The 25,270-nt window shown below is 45.7% G+C and overlaps 1 protein-coding gene across 1 annotated transcript; it reads right to left on the bottom strand.

Annotated features, from left to right (window-relative positions):
• Positions 1-477: 477 nt before the first annotated feature.
• On the bottom strand, positions 478-24,698 carry LOC138846276 (leucine-rich repeat-containing protein 37A2-like). The gene is made up of 6 exons (XM_070061614.1): positions 24,604-24,698; positions 23,909-23,989; positions 13,628-13,699; positions 13,005-13,079; positions 4,990-5,108; positions 478-3,562 (listed from the first exon to the last, which is right to left on the bottom strand). Exons 2-6 carry the CDS (start codon positions 23,926-23,928, stop codon positions 1,761-1,763), a joined length of 2,088 nt encoding a protein of 695 aa, XP_069917715.1. The 5' UTR covers positions 23,929-23,989; positions 24,604-24,698; the 3' UTR covers positions 478-1,760.
• Between the last annotated feature and the right edge of the window lie 572 nt (positions 24,699-25,270).

Here is a 25,270-nt window from a genome sequence, read left to right as displayed (position 1 = left end):
GACTTCTGTCTTCTTTCCAGAAGATTCAACCCCCTCAGAAGACTCAGAGGGCCGCATTGGTTGCTCCTGCTCACTGATATAGGGTTCTGTCTCCACAGGAGGGCCCGGAGTCTGAGCAGAGCCCTCCTGCTGCGCTGGAGAAGAGTCCCGCTCCATGGTAGGCTCCGGAGTTATGGTCAGCGCCACATCTGCAGGCTTGATGGTCACGTTGGGCAGGTTATAACGGTGAACTTGATTCTGATCTGGAGACCAGTCCGTCCCCTTCTGAATCTGTGGAGTCTGAGCTATGATAGTCTCTTCAGGAGATTCTAGCGCTTGAGCTCAGGGATCTTGCTGTACTGGAGATTTGACTTCCACAGGGAGTGCCGAAGGCTTCTCCGGGGCTTCCAGTTGGCTTCTAGAAGGTTCGATCTCAGGAGACTCAGAAGGCTGAGCAGGCTGCTCCTGATTGCTGGAGGAATATTCAGTGTTCACAGGCAGGCCTGGAGGCTGAGCTGGGGCCCCCTGCTGGGCTACAGATGGGCTGACTTCCTCAGCATACTCTGAGGGCTGAGCTGTGGCATCGTTTTGGGTAGAGAAAGGTCCAGTCTCCTCAGGGAGATCTGAGGTCTGAGCTAGACCCTCTTGAGTCCAAGATTCCACCCTCCCAGGGAAGTCCGGAGTCTGCACTGGGGCCTCTTGTTGGGCTGAGGGGAGTCCCGCTCCCTCAGCATGCCCCAGAGGCTGAGCTGGAGCCTGCTCCGTGCTTGGAGTAGACTGAACTTCCTCACCTGCCCCTGAGGCTTCTGTCAGCTCCGTGTCTGCAGGTTTCAGTGTGACGCTGGGGAAGTTTGCTTGGAGAGCTACAATCTGAGGTGAGGATGGAGTGTTAGGATCATGATACACTGATGCCTGACCTACTACTTCTGCAGTAGCAAATGGATTCTGAGCGGGGGCCTCCTGCTGCAACGGAGATGCTTCTTCCTCGGGCTGCTGCAGGTCTGCACCTGGGCCCTCTTGCTGGGGTGAAGAAAGTTCATCTGGTTCAACGGGCTGTGGAGGCGGAGCTTGTTCTTCTTGCTGTGCAGAGGAGGATTGGATGGGCTCCTGAGTCTCTGGATTTTGAGTCTGGCCTTCCATCAGGAATTGAGATGGTTCAGCCTGCTCAGAGGGCTGTGCAGGTTCTCCTGGGTTCTCCTGGGATTCTGTAGGAAAACCACCAGGATAGACCCCATAGTCAGCCAGCAAAACTTGATTTTGACCCTGAAGCTTGGCCGCTTTGTCTGGAGTTCCAACAACAACCTTAGGAAGCCGTTGACGCCGAGCTAGATCTTTCTTGGGGGTCAGGGGTGAAACAATCAACTTGTTTCCTTGTGAAGACTGTCTAGAGGCGGAACGAGTGCTTCCAATGACTGGTGAGCATTTCCTTCCAGTCGAGGAGGCAGAGCCGGAGGCTGATCCTGATCCCCGTCTAGCACGGGAATCGCCTCTGGTAGCCTCTGTTGTCGAGTCAGCCTATTGAAATACTGCTTTGGAACAGCAAGCTGTTCTGGCTCTGGGGGCAGTTCCAGAAAAAGGAAGCAAACTCACAGTGGACTCTTGAGGCGAGGTCAGCACCCGGGAGGGAGCAGAAGACCCCAGGTCATCAAAGCCGCCAGGGTCTGCCATGGGTGTGAGCGAGTCAGGCGATTCAGGTGGGACATTCAAGGAGTGGGAAGACCAGGGCTCAGAGAGCCAAGGGATCTGGACTGGGAGCCCCTGGTCTTCCCGCGTGGGGTCTCCTAAGTGATGGGAAAGTGCAGGTCTCCTGTCCTCACCTTACTCGACTCCTGCTCTTTCTGTCCACTCGGGGCTTCTGTACTCTCATTGATATAGGTCTCGGTCCTCCACTGCTCTGCGTCCCATTCTTCCTTGGCTATCTTTTCTTCCTGCTGCTCACTGAGGAGCTTCATCAGGATGCCTGTTTTGGAGGTGAGCTTGGCACAGGGCAGTTGCACCTGGGCCTCAGAGCAGTCCATTTTCAGAGTGCGGATGACGTGAGAAATGAGCTTTTTCATGTCCGTGTTGGGGATGAGGGACTGTAGCTGCGGATTCAGCTGAATTTCAAACTGTTGCCCCTGGGACAGCATCACGGGGTAGGTGAAGCCTGCGGGCGTGGTGGGGGCTTCAGTGCCCTCGCTGGGGTATTCCCACTGTGTTTCCTTGGTTTGGTCCACAGTCGGCATTAGGTCGAACTCGGTCCCAGCAGAATCTGTAGCTGAAGGATCTGTGTGCATTTTGTCGCCAGGGAGCGTTTCTTCATGTGCAGTGGTGTTTTCTGGCAAAACGTTTTCTTCAAAAACACGACCTCCGGAATGGTTTTCCTCCCTAGTGTCTTCTATAGAAGGTTCTCTCAGAGGAGGACTCCCCTGAGAATGCAGGCCTCCAGGGGATGAGAAAGCCTCTCCGGAGGGGGAGTTTATGAGACTCCGCAGTGCAGGGAACGGAGGCCTCTTCCCAGCCGTCAGCCTGTTGAGGGAATTTTTCCTTCTGAACTTCCGACTCAGTTTGGCCTTGGGGGTTCGGAGGACCAGGTGAGAGCGAGTTTTGTGAAAGCGGTAATTTTGTCTGGAATGCCAGATTGGTTTCCCTGCCGCCTTATTTTTAGCTTTAGCATTGGCATCTTCTAAGACAAAAATGGTGTAGGTTAAGTCTTTTCCTTTGTTGTTGATCTCAGAGAGAGATTTTGCAGGGGAGGTAGAAGGCCTGCCCAGGATGTGTTTCTTCAGGAAAGAGGAGGCTGCAGCCTCACGTTCCTTTGTGAGCAAGGGCTCCGTGTGCAAGGAGTTTCCGGCCACCTGCCTGGGCCTCTGAGCCACTTGAAGCTCCTTCAGCTCCCTGGAGCCTGCTCTCCCAAGCCTTCTTCCCCCAATGCTCTCCGCAAAGGGCCAGGTGCCCCGTCTCCTCCCGAGGCTCTTCCTCATCTCCTGGAGGTGCCTTTCCCGTAAGCCCTTTGGCCCCTTGATGACTTTTTTCACTCTCTGCAGCCTGTACCCCACACTTGGCATGGTTGCCAGGCTGTTCTCCTGTGACGGGGCAGTTTCTGATTTCTTTTGGAGGATTTGAGGGTTAAATTGAGGACCTAACAGGATAGGCTGCATAAGCATGGCCTTTTCTTCCTTCTTAACCTCATCGATTTTTTCTTGAATTTCTTCATCTAACAAATTCTCCAGAAAATAGAGCTTTCTCAACTTATTTCTGTAAGGATGAGAGGGCCTCCTTATGTGGGTTTTCACGTAGCTCAGGGACTTATCTCTATCTTGCACATTTGAAAAAAGCAGTGTAATGAATGGTAATAATGTTGATTCTACATTTTGTAGAATTTCCTCTGAGAAATAAGGCAATATGTAATTCAGTGCACTAATAATGTCACTTTCATTGTTGAAGTCCCGCTGTTCACTCATACGGCCTGGGAAGTCCACGCTGTTTCTCTCTGATACTGGGTTCCCTGGCTCAATAGTCAGCTGCTTGCTGGTGTTGTTCTTCCGGGCTTGCAATATCTTCATGAATGCCCCCTTTGGGTTCCCTATAGATGCTTCTTCAACTGTCAAAAAAAGAAGAGACTGCTTTTTGGTACGGAAGACTGATGGGACAGCTTTATGTCAGTCCACAGCCCTACACTCTGATCAATTAAATTAGGAGTCAAATCCAATATTTGGGGTACCATTGAGACTTTAGAGAGAAAAGTAAAACCAAACTCAAACCTATGAAATGGCAACAATAAAGGAGAAAAAGATATTTTTGAGAGTGGCATTCAGAAGAGTTCGCAGTGTTAAAAAGCAGTAACTATGATCAGTATTATTTCATTGGTTTCCAATGACCAACCACTCCAGGCTTAGAATAAGGCTGGAGGACAAATGGCCCCACCCAGCTGCCCCTTCTGTGGCTCTGCCCCTGCTTCTCAGCCACATCATTCCACAGTCCTGCCTCATGCTGAGGGAGCCCAAGGCTTCCTCCCTCCCTCCCTCCCTCCCTGTGGCCCTATGTTCTTGCTGCCATCACAGGTGTCCATGGCAAAAGATAGGCATGTAAGGGGAGCGAGGGCAGAGATGGTCAAGCCAAGGGGCCTTGCTCCTCACCTCAGTGTGTTCTTTCCCACCCTTGTAAAGGGAGATTAACAATGCTTGTCCTTCTCACCTCTTGAGACAAAGGGAATAATATAATTGGTAGGAAACTGGTCTGGAAGGTGAGCAACACTGTGTAGATGGGTATACAGTTATCACTGTGCTAATGCCTCAGATCCCTGACTGAGATCCGAATTCAAGCTGTCTAAGGAAGAAAGCGGTCACATTTTGGAAGTCACGACATCAGTGGTAATAACCCTCATCTACAGAAGGATACTTAAAATTACCCGAGTGTTCTGTGGATAGAAAAGCGTGAGACTCAGAGCAGGTTCAGAGTTGGACAGTCTACAAGTGCATGGAGGAGCCTTCCGACTCCATCAGAGGAGCCAGGCAGCCATTTCTGGTTATGGAACCAGAAACTCCCCGGCTCCAAATAAAACAGCATCACTTGTACTCTTTTATACAAGTGCAAAAACAAACAACCGCGGTGAGCAGTGTAGACCTGTTCTATAAGACAGAGGGCCCTTGAGGCCCAACACGTAGAAAACCAGTTTATAGACTGTGTGCAAATGAGTTATCATTGAAAAGCAAAGCACCCAAGAGCACAGAACACCACGTGTGTGGTTCCCAACATTGCTTCCTTCCCCTTCCACCTCTTTTCCATGATCCTTTGTGCATATGTAAATTACATAGCGGTAACTATGTTATTAAATTACATAGCGGTGATTGCGAACCTGACTTTCAGCAAGGGAGCAGTGTAGCAATTTAGGGAGTTTAAATCTGAATGAATGAATAAAAATTCAGCAATTAATTACATTGTTACTTTAAACTTGACCCTAAAATTTTAAAATAAGAAATTTAAAACAAATAAATATTAAAAAAAGATCCTCAGGAAGTTCCGACTCACGGCAATGTGTCGTATTTGGCAGGCATTCATTGTCACAGTGAAGCTTGACGGTGTTGCAGACAACCTCGATAGTATGTTTAAATTGGCAGAGGCAGCAGGCCATATGGCTGGGTAAGATCCTATGAATAGAGACAGAGAATTAAGTTACCTGTAAAGGGGTTCCTTGGGTGGGTCAAACAGGTGAGCCAAGGTGCCAGCAAAGGCGTTCTTGAGGTATGTGTGTGGCCAGGGCATTTGGGTAGGAGCCTGGTGCCCAATTGTTGGTCTTGAATATGAGAATAAAGGAAGGAGGGAGAGGTGGCCCAAGGAGGCATAGGCATGGAAGTGGGTGTGGTGTATCCAAAATAAAGTCAACAGGGTGAGCATTGGGCACCATGGATCTGTCGTTTGACTCAGGGGTGTCTCCTTCCAGTTCACAAGTCTCATTGTGGGTTGGGAGTGCACAGGAGGACTTCCCCCAACCTCTGGAGTACTCTTCTCCATCCCTGTTGGAAGTGTTCACTATTAGAAACTACTCTGGTCCCAGAAAAATGACTGACTGCAGTAATTGTTGGAAAAGATGTGGAGAAAAAGGAACACTTGCTCACTGATGGGTGAGTGAAAGTAATTTGACCAGGCAGGTGTTTAGCCCAGCCATGAAGATGCTGCTTGGGACAAGCACATCCCCTTCTGGAGTGCCTGGCTCCATTTCTGATCCCTGTTTCCTGCCAGGGAGTGCCCTGGGATGTGTCAGGTGGTGCTTCCCTAAATACCCAGAAATGGAAAGGCTGCAACTTATGGTAGGTGTGTGTTTTTAAGAAACTGTCAGTCTATTTTCATTATATTTTTTTTTCAAATTTATCATTTCGAAAGTTTCTGTGGAAGGAAGAGAGAGAAACACACACAAACACATCTTTTCTTTTTTTTTTCTTTTTGACAGGCAGAGTGGACAGTGAGAGACAGAAACAGAGAGAAAGGTCTTCCTTTTGCCATTGGTTCACCCTCCAATGGCCGCCGTGGCCGGCGCATCGCGCTGATCCAAAGCCAGAAGCCAGGTGCTTTTCCTGGTCTCCCATGCGGGTGCAGGGCCCAAGGACTTGGGCCATCCTCCACTGCACTCCCGGGCCATACCAGAGAGCTGGCCTGGAAGAGGGGCAACCGGGACAGAATCTGGCGCCCCGACCGGGACTAGAACCCAGTGTGCCAGCGCCGCAAGGCGGAAGATTAGCCTATTGAGCCACGGTGCCGACCACATGTTTTCATTAGGTAGTTTACTCCCCAAATGTCTGCGACATGCAGGGCTGGGCCAGGCCAAAGCCAGGAGCTCAGAAACTAGTTTGGTTTTCCATGTGAGGAGCAAGAACTCAAGTCCTTGGGGCATCACCCACTGCCTTCCAGGGTACATGTTAGCAGGAAGCTAGGGTGGAGCAGAGCCGGGACTTGGATCCAGGCATTCTGATGTGGGATTGGAGTATCCCAGGTAGTGGCTTAACGGCTGCACCAAATGCCTGCCATCGTAAACAGTTTAATTTTTATTTGTTTTATTTTTTAAAGCTTTTATGTAATGAATGCCAATTTCATAGGTACAACTTTAGGAATATAGTGTTTTTTCCTCCATACCTGCCCTCCCACCCCCACTCCCGTCCTACCTCCTACTCCCTCTCCCATCCCATTCTTCATTAAGATTCACTTTTGATTGACTTTATATACAAAAGAGCAACTCTATACTAAGTAAAGATTTCAACACTTTGCACCAACCCCCCACCCCACAACATAAAAAGTACTGTTTGAGAACAAGTTTTGCAGTTAATTCTCATAGTACAGCTCATTAAGGACAGAGTTCCTACAGGGGGGGTAAGTGCAAACAGCTTCATTTCTAATACCCCCAAATTGGAACAACCTAAGTGTTCACAAATAGGTGAATAGATAAACTATGGTAGGTTACACGTAGTGGGCCAGGCTCTTTCTAACCAATAGAATAACCAATGGTTGAGTTGTTACAGATGACTAATGTTACTTCTTTGGGTCCAGGGAAAGCTTCATATAGAAAGAAAAAAAAAGAAATTATCAACTCCCAACTTGACTCTCACTGGGATTAAACATGACAATAGGTCTGATCTGATTTCATCATCATTTAAAAAAATCATCTATTATTTTTCACTTTATGTTTCTGTGTGGGAGCAAACTGCTGAAATCCTTACTTAATGTATACTAAGCTGATCTTCTGTATATTAAGATATTCGAAAATGAATCTTGATGTGAATGGAAGGGGAGAGGGAGTGGGAAAGGGGAGGGTTGTGGGTGGGAGGGACGGTATGGGGGGGAAGCCATTGTAATCCATAAATCGTACTTTGGAAATTTATATTCATTACATAAAAGTTAAAAACAAAACAAAACAAAAAAAAAAGAAAGAATGCACTCAGAATGCTAAGCTAGTGTTTTACTAGACTTCAATTCTAACAGGAAATTTTCGTTAAGTCCTTTCTACCCCTAACTTCGTATTTTGAAAATTTTCAAGCCTACAAAAATATCCGAAAGATTGGTGTCATGAGTTTACATGTTCTCTCACTTAGATTCAACTGTTGCTAACATTTTGCCACATTCACTTTCCACGTGTGTGTCTCTATGCACTTCTTGGACAAACCATTTGAGAATGAGCTGTAGATATGATGACCTTTTCTTGCTAAACCTGAAGTCTGCGTCTCCTAAGAACAAAGGCATTCTCCTGCATATCCACAACACTATTATCACCCAGTCAGCTTTAACATTAACATCACCGTCTATTGTGGTCCACATGCAGGTGCTCTCAGTTGTCCCAAACATGTCTTGGCTACTTTTAAATCAGGCATTGCATTTTATTTTCATGGCTCTTTAATTTTCTTCAGTTTAGAACTGTTCCTTTTTTGCAGTGTTTCATGGCATTGGGATTTTTGAGGCATTCAAATCAGTTGTTTTACAGCATGCACCTCAATTTATCCTTCTAAGACCAATACTGAATATAATCACCAGGGAACATTTATTTTTTTGAGTGGCTAAGATTTTTTTTAAAAAGTTTTATTTATTTGAAAGGCAGAGTGATGGTTGGGTGCAGGAGAGAGAGAGAATGAGTGGAGGGAGAGGGAGAGGGAGGGAGAGAGAGAGAAAGAATGAACGTGAATAAGTCTTCCAGCCACTGGTTCATGCCCCAAATGGCCACCGCAGCTGGGGTTGGGCTGGGTTGAAGTCAGGAGCCAGGAGCCAGGAGCCAGGAACTATATTCAGGTCTCTCCTGGGTGGCAGGGGGTCAAGCACTTTGGTCATCCTGTGCTGCTTTCCCAGGTTCATTAGCAAGGAGCTGGATGGGAAGTGGAGCAGCTGGGACTTGAACTGGCACTCCCATATGGGATGCCAGCATCACAGACAACTTCACCTTATGCCACAACACCAGCCCCACTAGGGACCATTTCTGGCAGGAACACTGCATCTTGCATAGAGAATGTTGTAGTTTTGCTGCTTACTAAAATGGATGCACTAGGGATGATGTCAGTGATAAAATATTTATTTTTTAGAAGATTTTTATTTATTTGAGAGGTAGAGTTACAAACACAGAAAGGGAGAGACAGAGACAAAGATCTTCCATCTTAAGCTGGTTCACGTCCCAAATGGCCTCAATGGCCAGAGCTGGGCCAATCTGAAGCCAGGAGCCAGGAGCTTCTTCCGGGTCTCCCATGCAGGTGCAGAAGCTCAAGCACTTAGGTCATCTACTGCTTTCCCAGGCCATAGCAGAGAGATGGATCAGAAAAGGAGAAGCCAGGACTGGATCTGGTGCCCATATGGGATGCTGGCACCGCAGGTGGAGACAGCCCACTATACCACAGCGCTGGGCCCCAAATCATTATTTTCAAAAATATTGGCAAATCTGGGGCCGGCACCATGGTGCAGTAGGTTAATCCTTCACCTGCAGCACCGGCATCTCATATGGGCGCTGGTTCTAGTGCCAGCTGCTCTGCTTTTGATCCAGCTCTCTGCTATGGCCTGGGAAAGCAGTGGAAGATGGCCCAAGTCCTTGGGCCCTGCACCCGCATGGGAGACTGGAAAGAAGCACCTGGCTCCTGGCTTCGATCAGTGCAGCTCCAGCCATTTGGGGAGTGAACCATCGGAAGGCTTTTTTCTCTGTGTCTCTCTCTCACTGTCTATAACTCTTATCTGTCAAATAAATAAATAAAATTTTAAAAAATATTGGAAAATCTTTTGAAATTGCTAATGACCTGAGGTATAACTTATTCTTACTAGATAATATTTAAGTATTAAAGACCATTGCACATTAATATGCAATAAAGGGGCCAGCGCTGTGCTGTAGCAGGTTAAGCCTTCACCTGCAGTGTCAGCATCCCTTATAGGCACTGGTTCAAGTCCCAGCTGCTCCGCTTCTGGTCCAGCTCCCTGCTAATGCACTTGGGAAAGCAGCAGAGGATGGTCCAAGTGCTTGGGCTCCTGCTCCCACATGATTCAGAATAAGCTCCGACTCCTGACTTTGGCCTGGCCAAGCCCTGGCTGTTGTGGTCTTTTGAGCTAGGAACCAGCAGATGGAAGATCTTTCTCTCTCTCTGTATTTCTGCATTTCTTTTTTCTTCTTTTTTTTAACTTTTATTTAATGAATATAAATTTCCAAAGTACAGCTTATGGATTACAATGGCTCCCCCCCCCATAACTTCCCTCCCACCCGCAACCCTCCCCTTTCCCTCTCCCTCCCCCTTCCATTCACATCAAGATTCATTTTCAATTCTCTTTATATACAGAAGATCAGTTTAGCATATATTAAGTAAAGATTTCAACAGTTTGCACCCACATAGAAACATACCAGGGGATTCCAATTCAATCCCATCAAGGTGGCATGTACCAATGCCATCTCACTAGTTCCGGTGATCAATTTCTGTTCAAATTGATCATAATGATAGGACTAAGAGCCAAAGGGAGCACATAAACAAGACTAGTGTCTGCAAATACTAGCTGATAGAATAAAAAAGGGAGAGAACGATCCAGCATGGGAAGTGAGATACACAGCAGACCCATAGAATGGCAGATGTCCTAAACAGCACTCTGGCCTCAGAATCAGCCCTTAAGGCACACGGATCTAGCTGAAAAGCCCATGAGAGTATTACAGGCATGGAAAGCCAAAACACTCTGGCAAAAAAAAAAAAAAAAAAAAAAAAACCCTACATGTATTTCTGCCTTTCGAATAAATAAGTAAGTCTTTAAGAATGCATTAAGGACCATCGCTTATGAGTCACGACACAAGTGAGCTGGCCTGCTTTGTCTAAACTCCTGAGGACTTCCAATAATGAACTCCAGTGTAACAATTGCTTTCAGGTTTTTATAGCCTTGGTTGCACATGGCTCCAGAAAATGCTAGCACTTTTCCTGTCCACTGATGGTCAAGTATGAAAAAAAGCAGCTAGAACACCACAGCCTTGGCTAACTGAGAAAGCTTGTTGATGATGAGAGCTTTGACTCTTTGGAGAGGAAGGCCTCTCACTGACCTGGGAGGATCCACTGTGGCAGATGCTGCCCAAGGTTGAGGAAGAGGAGGCTAGAGCAGAAACCAGTGGACTTGATGATGTGGGAACGTTAGTCAAGGAGGTGATCTGACAGAAGTGATTAGGGCAGGGTATGCTGTGAGAGGCCTTTCCCCATTCTTATCTTGTGGAGTCCGCTCAACTAGCCTTATCATAGTTTCTGTTTAGCTTGTCCAATTGGCAGGGGGGAGGTCACAATGGAAGTTGCAGTGAGTTTATGGTAAAATGTCAGAATAGGGCTCTAAGGAAATCCTTTTTAAAACTTCAAAACTTGAGATACTTCAAACTCTGCATGAAAATTAACTAGAAAGGATCATGGACCTAAATGTAACTCTACAGTTCAAGAAAACAGGAGAAAATCTCTGTAACTTTAGATTAGACAATGGGTTATTTGAAAGATTTTTTTCAGGAAAGGCACAATAAAAGGACAAACCATACAAGATAAAAGTTGCTATAGGCTCATCAACATTAAAAAAAAATTAACTTCTACTCTTCAGAAGGTACACTTAGTAGAGTGAAATGATAACTCACAACCAGAGAGAAGATATTTACTAAACATACATCTGAGAGAAAGTACTCATACCCAGAGCATATAAAACACTCTTAAAACTCCCTAAGATTACCATCAAATTACTACATGGGAACAGATTTGAATAGACACTTGGTAAAGATATTTGCACAACAGTATCGTCAGTTATTAGAGAAGTCTAAGTTTAAACTGCAGTGAGTGTACCCAAGGTGCCAGCGTTAGGATGACTGAGTCCCGCATTTGAGCACTTGCATTTGATTCTTCTCTCTGGTTCCTGATTCCAGCTTCCTGCTAATATAGTTCTTCTGCCTTTCTTTGGTTGAGTAACTGGGGTTCCTGCCACCTACATGGGAGATCTGGGTTGAATTCCCAGCTGTCAATTCCAGCTTCAGCCCAATGCTGGTCTTGGTGGCATTTGGTGAGAGAACTGATTGACTCTCTAGTAACTATTTTTAAATACTAAAAAAACATATAGAGATTCCACTATTTATCTACTGGCAGAAGAGCTACATTAAAAAAAGTTTTATTTTTTAACTTATTTGAAAGAACGAGAGAGAGAGAGAGAGAGAGAGAGAGAAAGAAAGAGATTGATTGATTGACCTTCCATCTGCTGGTTCACTTCCCCAAATGCTGATAACAGCCAGGGTTGGGCCAGGACTATGCCAAGGACATAGGTCTCAATGTGTGGGTCTCCTACATGGGTGGCAGAGACCAGAATACTCGAGTTACCATCGGCTACCTCCCAGGGTGCACATTAGCTGGAAGCAGAGTAGCTGGGACTCAAACTTGGCACTCTGATACGGGATGTAGGCATCCCAAGTGGTATCTTATTTATTTATTTATTTATTTATTTATTTATTTGACATGTAGAGTTAGACAGTGAGAGGGAGAGACATAGAGAAAGGTCTTCCTTCCATTGGTTCACCTCCCAATCACCCCCCAAATGGCCGCTACCGCCGGAGCTGCGCCGAACTGAAGCCAGGAGCCAGGTGCTTCCTCCTGGTCTCCCATGCGGGTGCAGGGTCCAAGCACTTGGGCCATCCTCCACTGCCTTCCCGGGCCACAGCAGAGAGCTAGATTGGAAGAGCAGCAGCTGGGACTAGAACCTGGTGCCCATATGGGATGCCGGTGCCACAGGTGGAGGATTAGCCAAGTAAGCCATGGTGCTGGCCCCCCAAGTGGTATCTTAATGCTGTGCCACAATGTCCAGTTTCTAAATGTTTGTTAAAAAAGTTGAAATCTGAGGACTGGGACAACACATGTTGCAACTGCCACTCTCGAACATTGTTGGTGAGAGTGCAGACTGCAGCAGCTACTTGGCAAACAGTTTAGCTGTGTGTTAAACAGTTCAATATACACTTAGTAGGTAATGAACTGTCCTACCCCTAGATCTTTACACCAAAGAAATGAAGACACATATCCACTCACAGACCTCCATGTGAGTGCTGTTAGTGGCTTTATTTATAATTGCAAAAAGTTGGAAAACACAGTTCTATAAGCTGATGAAATGGATAAACTGGTGTAACTACACAATTGGAATATTACTTAGCAATAGGTAGAGGCAGCAACATGAATAGTAGTTTAATCTCTAAAGGATTATGCTGAGTAAAGGAGCCAGACACAAGAGGCTACACTTACTACATGATTTTGCTTATAAGACACTGTGGAAGGAAAAACTACAAGAATAGAAACAGGATGAGTGGTTTGCAGGGCCTGGGTCTGGGGATGGGAGGAGACGATTGATTGGAAAGGACCATGAGGGATCTTTTTGGGTTGATAGAAATGTTCTACATCAGGAATTTGGTGGTGGTTACATAACCACGTGTTTGCCAAAACTCAGCAAACTTTACAGTGTGAATTGAAATACATAAAAATTATACCTCCATAAGCCTGACTTAAGAAAACAAGTCTACAGACTTACATGGAAATAAACCTAAGAAAAAGATAACTTACAGGTTTTCCAATTGAAGAGTCATCATGAGGATGTTCTCAACTGTGGTAAGTGGTACTTGTGTTGTTCCCAAGTCTCTGAAGGAGAAAGCCCAAACATTCATGGTATGGACCTCAATAAAAAGATCTGTCTTTAAAAAGGTTGTTTCAGGAAGATGTGGTTACATCAGTTTTGGCTTCTCTATAAAGCAAGACAGCTCAAGAGTTTGTCATGGAGACAGTTCCAGAAAGCCCTGGTTGAAATGACTTTACTATTTGCATCATCAGATTAATGACCTTGGCATTGAAGAGTGGAACCTACACCTTTTTCTGCCATTGTCTTATTTTTCATTTTATACTACATTGACCTCTTTTAATTCTTATTTTTTTCTTTAAAAAATTTACATCTATACCTCTTTGCTTGGGATAGATGGTATTCCTAACATGTATTTGCATGTAACACTGTCTCCCTCTGCCAGCTGTCTTTCCCATGATAAATTCTTTCTCAGTTCTTGCCTCAGTCAATAACTTTTTTTCAGTAACCTATTTTTTTTTTCAGTAACCTAATTTAAAATCATGACTTTTTAGCCTCAATCTCAAATATTTAATGTTTGATGAAAATAAAAAAGGATTAGTTTAATACTTACAGATATTTTAATGCTGGCAGTTTAAAAAGATACGAATCTTCAACGTTTTTCAGAGGATTACGATTGAGATTTCTGAAAAATGCAATGGAATTAAAGTTATTGGCCTTTCAATAAGCACAAGATTGTATGAGAAATTATATTCTTTTTTGTGTAGACATTTTAGGCTTAAAATTACTTTCTGTGTACTTATAAATCACCCTTAGAATTCAAAAAGCACTTGTTCTTTGGGAACTACCTATGTCTCTTAGAGGATGAATGGAGAAGAGAAAGAGAAAAGATACAAAAAAATGCATAATAAACAAAAAGTATGCAAAAGAACTTTTTAGGTGAAAAGCCCTAATTAGAAGTGGAGCCAGTGTTTTGCCTAGCAATTAACACCCAGATTGGGATACCTACGTCTCAAATCAGATGCCTGGGTTTGATTCCCAGTTCCAGCTTCTAATTGCAACTTCCTGTTAATGCAGACCCTGGGAGGCAGTGGTGATGGCTCAATTGGTTGATTCTTTGCTGCCTACTTGGAGACGTGGACTGGTTTCTGGTTTCCAGCTTCAGCCTGGGCCTGGCCTAGCCTCGCCCGAGCCATTGCAGGTATTTGGGAAGTGAACTAGTGGACGGGAGCTGTCTGTGTCTTAAAAAAGAAAGATGTATAGAAGTGACCACACTGATAGGGAAGCCCTTTTTTGTGTAGGAAACACTAATCCTGTGTTCTCCATAATTCAAGGTGCTTGCCTTTCATCTTTAGAAATTTTAAACAAGCCATGACTTAATTCATTTAGTTGATGGAAAAAGAACCCACGTCAAAGCCATACTCTTGTCACGTTCTTCCACTGGTGTTCTCATTTCGCATCACACATCATCACATCACATCACATCACACCACATCATCACGTCACATCACATCACATCACATCACATCACATCACATCATCACGTCACATCACATCACACTGATCATCACATCACATCACGTCACATTGCATCACATCACATCACAGTCTTTGTTACGTTGCTTGTTGGCCTGTCAGTCTCCTGGCCTGTTAGCCCCTTGAGGGCAGGGAACATATGTTATTGTCTTTGTTATGCCTGTGTGTGGCATAGTGCCTGAAATTTACTGCATGGTTAATAAATATTTGTTGAGTAAAGAAATCACATTTTGTTTCCATACCAATACAATGAATAAATTCGTGTTGTGGGAAATTTCATTCCTAAATGCTGTAATAGATTTTTAAAGTTTTTAAAGCAAGCAAACAAAAACAAAAACAGGTAAAAAAAACTGCCTTTAGTTTAACTCTACTCAAAAACGTACTGTACTGTTACAGACTGTGAAAATAATAATTCTTACAGATGATATTGATTGGGCTGCCAAGCATCTGTGTTCAGCATTCAACACTGGATGTTCCCAGTAACCTCTGTGATAGGTATTGTACCCCAGTAGCCTATTGTGATATATATTGTGCTGAGTCACAGAGGCTGTGTAACTTGTTGTAGGTCACTGCACTTGTAAGAAGCAAAGCTGGAGCTGGAGCTCAGTCCTGCCCCAGACTGTGTCTAATATGTGTGCAGAAAAGGGTCCAAATATTTGTCACTTTAATCTGAAGCTTGAGATGACTAAATATAGAAGTACTTTGAAAATTTCATCAACCTTCTCAGGATAGCGCTCATGAAAATTAGTTTCTCTTTTTATTCCTTTTCCCTAATCTTATCCCACGATTAGATATTTAGCTCAGAGTCATTGAGACTAGAGATTTAAAAGCATGTTGTAGGTGACATCAGTGGAAACCTATGTAAACAGTGGAGTGAGAACATTTGAAAATGTATCCCTTCATAAAGGGAACAACAAAATGGTAAAAGTGGTCAGAATCAAGTTTTTGATAATTCTGGAAATTTAACCAAAGGCTTGCAGCCACCTGTGGGGCATTTACTCAAGAAAATTGGCTGACTTTCTCTAAGAATAGTGAGATTTGTGTGGGTTTTGTGTATTTAACTTGCCCTAGACAGTTCCTCCCTGGCAAGCTCAGTGGTAGCCTTAAAAATAGGCTTGGCAGCTTATGACAAGAGCCTCGGGTGATAACTGACGTCATAAATAAGAGTGTCAATTGTTAAATCAACAACAGGAGTCACTGTGCACTTACTCCCCATGTAGGATCTCTGTCCTTAATGTGTGGTACTATGTGAATTAATGGTATAACTAGTACTCAAACAATACTTTATACTTTGTGTTTCTGTGTGGGTGCGAACTGCTGAAATCTTTACTTAGTATATACTAAGTTGATCTTCTGTATATAAAGAGAATTGAGAATGAATCTTGATGAAGAATGGGATGAGAAAGGGAATGGGAGATGGGATGACTGCAGGTGGGAGGGAGGTTATGGGGGGAAAAAGCCACTATAATCCAGAAGTTGTACATTGGAAATGTATATTTATTAAATAAAAGTTAAAAAAAAGAAACATCTGCTTTAGGAATAGACTGATGTCTTAGCAACATTTGGGTTTAGGTTTTTGGATTGTGGATTAATTTTATTTTTGATTTGTTGCTTCTCAAAATTTTTTAAAATTATGAGATGTATTACTTGCATACTCAAAGTCATATGTAACCATGTGAATGTTGGATAATGTTTGAACTTTGTCTAAGTTATTTTGTCTACATTTGAACCAAATCAGGAATTATAATAAGAAAAGAGAAGTATGTGTAAAATGAGCAACAACAACAAAAAAACCTCAAACTCTCCAAAAAAAAAAATAGCCTGTATGCCCAGTATCAGAGAGAGTGAGGGAGAGGGATAGAGGGATAGAGGGACAGAGGGACAGAGGGAGGGAAGGAGGGAGGGAGGGGGAGAGAGAGAGAGAGAGAGAGAGAGAGAGAGAGAATGAAAATGAATGGAGATGAGGGCCGGCGCCGTGGCTCACTAGGCTAATCCTCCGCCTAGCGGCGCCGGCACACCGGGTTCTAGTCCCGGTCGGGGCGCCAGATTCTGTCCAGGTTGCCCCTCTTCCAGGCCAGCTCTCTGCTGTGGCCAGGGAGTGCAGTGGAGGATGGCCCAGGTGCTTGGGCCCTGCACCCCATGAGAGACCAGGAAAAGCACCTGGCTCCTGGCTCCTGCCACCGGATCAGCGCGGTGCGCCGGCCGCAGTGCGCTGGCCGCGGCGGCCATTGGAGGGTGAACCAACGGCAAAGGAAGACCTTTCTCTCTGTCTCTCTCTCTCACTGTCCACTCTGCCTGCAAAAAAAAAAAGAAAGAAAAAAAAAGAAAATGAATGGAGATGAGCATGCAGAATGAAGCTGAGCCTCTCCAAAGTGCATCCCAGTGAGCTGTCAGAATCTTGGGCCATCTTCCACTGCTTTCCCAGGCCATAGCAGAGAGCTGGATTGGAAGTGGAGCATCCAGGTCTCAAACCGGCACCTATATGGGATGCTGGCGCTTCAGGCCAGGGCTTTAATCTGCTGTGCCACAGCACCAGCCGTGTCTCTGACTTTCAAATAAATGAATAAATCTTAAAGAAAAAAGTAAAAGAACAAAAAAACCCTAAAGCCAATGAAGAGAATACTTTAAGAGAAGCATACGGTGCAGAGGAAGAATTACCTTAAGAGAAAAGAAGACCTCTTGCCACACAGATGAGAATATGGTGCAGATGAAAAGATTATGAGAAGAAAAGTGTAATAGTTGCAGGAAGTGACAATGTGAAAACTTGTGAACCCTTACAAAACACCCCCAAAGGGCAGACCTGAGTTGTTCTCTTCATCTGTAAGGTTTATGCCTCTCTCTGAGTTTGGGGAGATGCTGTTTGGATTCCAGGACACACCACAGAGGGAGGACTGTGCCAGCAGTGTGCAAATGCAGGTGTATCCACAGCTTGCCTGAAGGAGGCTATGCCCATGGCTGACCTTCAGTGTACGACCACACCCAGCTCACCTACAGTGTCAACAGTGGGGCGAATATCTGAGGAGGGAGAAAGCCTGGACTCTCCTCCTAGTCACCCACAGTGCTTGTGAGTAACAGACGAGTGAGCATGTGGATGTGCTCTGTCTGGATAAGGGAGCCCCTCTCTACACTCTAGAGTCCTTCCACTACTAAACTATGAAACTTGTTTTGTGAGGACCAATGAAGTGACTAAAACAATTTTTAGAAAGAAGCCAATGAGTTAAGACTTAATGTACATGTGTGGGGAGCAACTCGGACTAGACTAAGTTACTGGAATTAAGACTTATTCTATGCATCTGCTCTCCCACAATATGGCGCTGGGAGAGGAGCAAACAGCTTCTACCCAGCTGCCTTTCACCAACTTGACAAGCTGCAGGAGCTGCTCCTGATTGGAGGAGAGCAGCGTACTCGGCGTGTGGGTAGCAGAGTTGGGATTGGTGGAAGAGGACTATAAAGGAGGAGAGAGACAACATGCACCAGGAACATCTATCTGAAGGAACACCTGTGCAGCCCCCGAGAGAGCCGGCCGGCGGTGTGCCGCTCCCCCGCAGAAGTGGGGAAAGCGGCAGGGGGAACCGCCCTTCCACGGAGGTGGAAGGGACGGTAGCCAACCCGGGAAGAACCAGCAGCAAACCTGGGGAGGGCCGAGCAGACGAAAGAACAATGCAGGGTCCTGTGTCGTTCCTCCACGAAGAGGGGGAGCGACATAATGGTGCCGTGACTCGGATAGGAAACCTAGGAGGGAAGAAGAGGGAAGAAACGGGAAGAAGTGGGAAAATACCGGAGAGAGAGACTAGCAAAGAACCTAGGGAAAAGCCGGATGGAAAAGGTGCCGGAAGAAGCTATTGAAAGCCTAGGCATAGACTCGGATACGGACTGTGGGAAAGAAGTTAGGATTTAAAGTGAAAGCAAGAAGAAACTTAGACTCAGATACGGACTGCAGGTTGAAAGCGAAAGTGAAACCTGGAAGAAACTTAGACTCGGATACGGACTGTGGGGAAAAGCCAGGAGAAATGAGAGGGGATTGTTGTTGGAAGAAAAGTTAGGAAACATACCGGGTAGAGAAAAATGTTAGGGAGGATGAAGCCGCGGGGGGGCAGGCTGAAGCGGAGACGTAAGCTAGCTTGGAATTCTTCAAGTCAGCCCGGGGAGCAAAAGGCGAAAATCTGGAACCAGAGGCAGAGACGTGGGCCGCCAGGTTGGAATCCGTCAGATTAGCCCGGGGAGCAAAAGACGGGAAGCCAAACTGGGGGGCGCAGACGTGAGCTAGGTTGAATTCACCAGGTTAGCCCGGGGAACTTGGACTGAATGCCGGTGGCGGAAACGTGAGCTGGGCTGTGTGACTCGCGGAAGCCGCCACGCGCAGAGAGAGCGCGCGGGGCACAAACGGGGAGAGCGCACGGGGTGCGAATAGAAGCCGGTAAGCTGCGCAGAGCCGGGAAGCCACCGCAGGGCGGGCCCCGGGAAGCCGCGCAGAGCCGGGAAGCCGCCGCGGGGGAGGCGCCGAGAAGCAGCCTCGGGGCGGGCGCCGGGAAACCGCGGGGATAAGAGAAACAAGTTTAGAAGTAAAATGAGAGAAATAGGAATGCTGGCAGATAGAAGTAAAATAGGAGAAATAGGAATGCCCGGAGGTAGAGAAATAGAGAAAAATAAGGCCTCCCCACAACACGGCAATGAGAGAGCTTGGATTCGGTCTGCCTGATTAGTAAGACGATAAGCACCTGCAGGCAGCTAGCAGCTTATGCGCTGCAGGTCACCGAAGACAGGCACGAATTAACATCAATAAGTCTCCCCACAATACGGCAATGAGAAGGCTTGGATTCGGTTTGCCTGATTGGTAGGGCTTGTAAGCACCTGCAGGCAGTTCTAGCAGAGCAGAGCATGCGCTGCAGGGCACCGAACACAGGCACGCATCAGCGCCTAAAAACCTCCTCACAACATGGCGAAGAGAGGACCCGGATTCAGTTTGCCTGATTGGTAGGGCTTGTAAGCACCTGTGGGCAACTCTAGCAAGCAGAGCAGTGTGTGTGCTGCGGGGCACCAAAGACAGGCGCGTATCAACGCCAAAAATAAAAAGAAAGGGGGATCTGTGGGGAGCAACTGGGAGCAACTCGGACTAGACTAAGTTACTGGAATTAAGACTTATTCTATGCATCTGCTCTCCCACAATATGGCGCTGGGAGAGGAGCAAACAGCTTCTACCCAGCTGCCTTTCACCAACTTGACAAGCTGCAGGAGCTGCTCCTGATTGGAGGAGAGCAGCGTACTCGGCGTGTGGGTAGCAGAGTTGGGATTGGTGGAAGAGGACTATAAAGGAGGAGAGAGACAACATGCACCAGGAACATCTATCTGAAGGAACACCTGTGCAGCCCCCGAGAGAGCCGGCCGGCGGTGTGCCGCTCCCCCGCAGAAGTGGGGAAAGCGGCAGGGGGAACCGCCCTTCCACGGAGGTGGAAGGGACGGTAGCCAACCCGGGAAGAACCAGCAGCAAACCTGGGGAGGGCCGAGCAGACGAAAGAACAATGCAGGGTCCTGTGTCGTTCCTCCACGAAGAGGGGGAGCGACATAATGGTGCCGTGACTCGGATAGGAAACCTAGGAGGGAAGAAGAGGGAAGAAACGGGAAGAAGTGGGAAAATACCGGAGAGAGAGACTAGCAAAGAACCTAGGGAAAAGCCGGATGGAAAAGGTGCCGGAAGAAGCTATTGAAAGCCTAGGCATAGACTCGGATACGGACTGTGGGAAAGAAGTTAGGATTTAAAGTGAAAGCAAGAAGAAACTTAGACTCAGATACGGACTGCAGGTTGAAAGCGAAAGTGAAACCTAGAAGAAACTTAGACTCGGATACGGACTGTGGGGAAAAGCCAGGAGAAATGAGAGGGGATTGTTGTTGGAAGAAAAGTTAGGAAACATACCGGGTAGAGAAAAATGTTAGGGAGGATGAAGCCGCGGGGGGGCAGGCTGAAGCGGAGACGTAAGCTAGCTTGGAATTCTTCAAGTCAGCCCGGGGAGCAAAAGGCGAAAATCTGGAACCAGAGGCAGAGACGTGGGCCGCCAGGTTGGAATCCGTCAGATTAGCCCGGGGAGCAAAAGACGGGAAGCCAAACTGGGGGGCGCAGACGTGAGCTAGGTTGAATTCACCAGGTTAGCCCGGGGAACTTGGACTGAATGCCGGTGGCGGAAACGTGAGCTGGGCTGTGTGACTCGCGGAAGCCGCCACGCGCAGAGAGAGCGCGCGGGGCACAAACGGGGAGAGCGCACGGGGTGCGAATAGAAGCCGGTAAGCTGCGCAGAGCCGGGAAGCCACCGCAGGGCGGGCCCCGGGAAGCCGCGCAGAGCCGGGAAGCCGCCGCGGGGGAGGCGCCAAGAAGCAGCCTCGGGGCGGGCGCCGGGAAACCGCGGGGATAAGAGAAACAAGTTTAGAAGTAAAATGAGAGAAATAGGAATGCTGGCAGATAGAAGTAAAATAGGAGAAATAGGAATGCCCGGAGGTAGAGAAATAGAGAAAAATAAGGCCTCCCCACAACACGGCAATGAGAGAGCTTGGATTCGGTCTGCCTGATTAGTAAGACGATAAGCACCTGCAGGCAGCTAGCAGCTTATGCGCTGCAGGTCACCGAAGACAGGCACGAATTAACATCAATAAGTCTCCCCACAATACGGCAATGAGAAGGCTTGGATTCGGTTTGCCTGATTGGTAGGGCTTGTAAGCACCTGCAGGCAGTTCTAGCAGAGCAGAGCATGCGCTGCAGGGCACCGAACACAGGCACGCATCAGCGCCTAAAAACCTCCTCACAACATGGCGAAGAGAGGACCCGGATTCAGTTTGCCTGATTGGTAGGGCTTGTAAGCACCTGTGGGCAACTCTAGCAAGCAGAGCAGTGTGTGTGCTGCGGGGCACCAAAGACAGGCGCGTATCAACGCCAAAAATAAAAAGAAAGGGGGATCTGTGGGGAGCAACTGGGAGCAACTCGGACTAGACTAAGTTACTGGAATTAAGACTTATTCTATGCATCTGCTCTCCCACAATATGGCGCTGGGAGAGGAGCAAACAGCTTCTACCCAGCTGCCTTTCACCAACTTGACAAGCTGCAGGAGCTGCTCCTGATTGGAGGAGAGCAGCGTACTCGGCGTGTGGGTAGCAGAGTTGGGATTGGTGGAAGAGGACTATAAAGGAGGAGAGAGACAACATGCACCAGGAACATCTATCTGAAGGAACACCTGTGCAGCCCCCGAGAGAGCCAGCCGGCGGTGTGCCGCTCCCCCGCAGAAGTGGGGAAAGCGGCAGGGGGAACCGCCCTTCCACGGAGGTGGAAGGGACGGTAGCCAACCTGGGAAGAACCAGCAGCAAACCTGGGGAGGGCCGAGCAGACGAAAGAACAACGCAGGGTCCTGTGTCGTTCCTCCACGAAGAGGGGGAGCGACATAAATGAATGAAGCAGAAGAAATAAAGTATACTTAATGTTTAGAATTATCAATTACTGCTGATTTTCCATAATATATTTCATTTCTGATTTCACTGAAAGATTTGATGAGTATTACTATTCAAAGAATGTTATGTCACTGGTAAGCTCTTGGCATGTCTTTGAGGTAGATTTCATATTCACAATAGATTGATCCTACCACACTGCTGTTTTACACAGAGACTTCATTCAGAAGAATGTTTACTGGGCTGCATGTAGTACATGCAAAGTAAGGGTGAATGCAGATTTTGCTGAGCATGAGCCTAACCTAATTTGGGGAATCCCTTATAATGAAACATGCAGAATTATGAATATAAAAATTGCTCCAGCCCCTCCCAGGACCTTGGAAGGGGCACGTGCAAGCGTAAAGCCTTGAAGCTTAGGCTCCAGTTCATGATGAATCCAGCTCAGCTGGCACTCTTTTCTGGACTCTGTAATGCAGTGAACAGCATTGTTTTCACTTTAAAAACCCTCATCTTTGGTCATAAGATCACTGGTGTCTTCCTGGGGCAACGGGGATAGCAAAAGTTTCCTTGAAGCAGATTTGTCTAATAAAAGAATATGTCCCCAAATAAAGGAGACCCGCTCCCAACACACACTTGGTGTATTACAGCCATTGTGCCAATTTTTGAAGCAACCATGAGTTAGATATGTTCAGATCGCATGATAAGAGGATTAGTTTCCAATACCAGCTAGCTCTGGTTTTTGCATCACCATGAAGCAAATGCTTTTTTTCTTTGGCTTAAGATGGACACAGAAACTTGAGATAAATGAACTGGTGCCTCATGCACTGTACGCCATCCCTAGCTCTGCTCCTACTTTTTCAGCTCAACTCTCTGGCCTTGCTGCACAGATGCTAGCATGGCTGTCACTCATTTTCCCATCAATGTCCAACTTCCCCCTGCTGGCATGAAAGTCTCTGGAGACAAAGCTTCTGTCCTGTTCCAGTTTGTACCCCCAGCACTTAATACAGCACCTGGCACTCGGTGGGCCTGGCACTCAGTGAATGTTCTTAAATGAATTCATTACTTTTCATCCACTGTGATTCCACAGATTTTCTCCCTGTGTTGTCTACAGAAAGCTGTACTGGAACTCGGCCCCTTAGGAGGGAATCTAATGGAATGATATATGTTGAGGCCATTTTTACTGATGCTACCAAAACCACTTGGTGTTGGGGCTCCAGGAACCAGCTCCCGGTGTGTGGGTGAAGTAAAAACAGACTCTCAGTGTTCTTCCTCAAGATCTGCAGGCACTGTTGGTCCATCCCCAACACATCCTAAAACCTTCCCTCATAACCAGAATGAATTGTGTTTGGCTGGGATTCTGAACCACAGAACAGGTGGATAGTCTTTCAACATCAGGTTTAGTGGAGAATCTGTATCTTGAATCTAATATTCCCTTGGGCCATTGAACATCACAGAATTGTTGAGTTGAAAGTGAATAAAACTCACTTTCTGTTGCAGTTTAGTCAGGACAAAATATGTGGGATTAGGCTAGAGCAGTGTATTTTCTTATTTTTTTAACACTACAGTTTAACATATATGCCACTTCTTCCTATTTCAAAAGTTATTAGTATCCACAGATAATTTATAAATTGAGAGCTAAATACATTTTGGAAAAAGCTTATGATCTGGGTGGGTGATGGGGAGAGATGTGCCCTTTGGCTGGGTCCCAGGAATTATTTTTGCATTAGGATTTAAAAGCAGGTAACCCTGAGAAAGCACCAGAACCTTTTTCTCCCAGAGTACTTTGTGTTAGATTTTTGGAAAAAAAAAATGGAAATGAAGACCTTCTTTGCAGAGTTTATATACAGGGCTTAATACCCAGATAAGCATAACTATATACCATTTTTATACACAAATGGTTTTTAAATATGTATTCATCATCTATTGCACTTACACATTGTGCAAAAACTGCATTCCATGCCACGCCTGAAATGTCCCAAAGCTCAGTTCTGTCAGTAAATTGCAACCAAGATTTCTACAAAAAAAGACACGAGTGAAAGAGAATGAAGAAGAAAAAAAGAAATATTTTCAGAATACTCTTCTTTCAGGAGTGATTCTAATTTTTATAGATGAAACAATACTTCCACATTTTATCTACACACTAAAGAATTTACTGGTACTGGAAGATTTGGTTTCTGAATTATACTTGCACATTTACATTAAATTTCATCATATTATTTTCATATTACATGACATACTTGTACTGTGTGATCTTTACTTCTCTGGAACAGAGTTTCACAACTTGAATGCTATTGACATTTTGGACTCGATAATGCTTTTCTTGTGGAGGTTTGTCCTGTACATAGTAAGTGGCTTAACAGCAGGCTGGGCTTAGCTCACGCAGTGTCAGCAGCACGTGCAGGGCTGCAAGCTGTTACCTGAATGCAAAATCATGTTGGCTGAGAAGCCCTGCTCTGTGGGATTCACTCTGACTTTTGTACCTGATAGTATTTTTGCTAGAGAGGAAAAGGACCTGTTACAGAATTTTAGCAACCTTCTACTACAAATGTAAAGTAGAATCTTAACCCTATTTCAAGGTGAACAGTGAAGATTTATTAAAATTCCAAATGTGATGAAATTGTAACTTACATAGACTGCAAAAAAGGGAGTGACTCAAATGCACGTCTTTCGATAAACTCTATTTTATTGCAGGATAAATCTCTAGGAAAAGGAAAACATTGCCTTGGTTAGCTATTACCTATATAGTCAGTGGGGATAATAAAATTTGCATTTGATAATGTTGGATATGCAGTTTTTACCTAAACTGTAAAGCTTTGGACTTGTATTTGACCCTCTGGAGATACTACCCCTTCTTACAACCTCTCCTAATAGTCTCACTGTTAGAACCTTCATCAATGACATACACAACTATAGATCTTGATAGATTGTGGTGGTAAACTTTCCTGAGTGCAGAATTGATTAGATGAACTTTCATAGTCTTCATCCATTTGAAACAAGGAGCAAAGCTGTCATCTCCATTTTTAATGTCTAATATTCCAAAGAATTCTCACATTTTCACATCTTTCCTGGTTTAGTCCTAGTTTTCTAACTTCATTCAATACCAGAAAAAAAGATGCCCTTTTGAATCATTTGAAATGAAATTGGTTCTCTAATTAATTCATTATTTTGAACTGATTCAGAATTACACTTTCTGTCATACTAAAGGAAATTTATTTGTTGCTTGTTGCTTGATAGTCCATGAAAGCCATGATAGAACCGTCAGAAAACAGCATGACACTGGATTCCCACTTGAAAA

The sequence above is a fragment of the Oryctolagus cuniculus genome, chromosome 17 (genome assembly GCF_964237555.1).
Source record: "Oryctolagus cuniculus chromosome 17, mOryCun1.1, whole genome shotgun sequence".
Classification (NCBI taxonomy): domain Eukaryota; kingdom Metazoa; phylum Chordata; class Mammalia; order Lagomorpha; family Leporidae; genus Oryctolagus; species Oryctolagus cuniculus.
The sequence above is the reverse complement of the archived record's forward strand: the minus strand, read 5'-3'. Positions and strand labels throughout refer to the sequence as shown.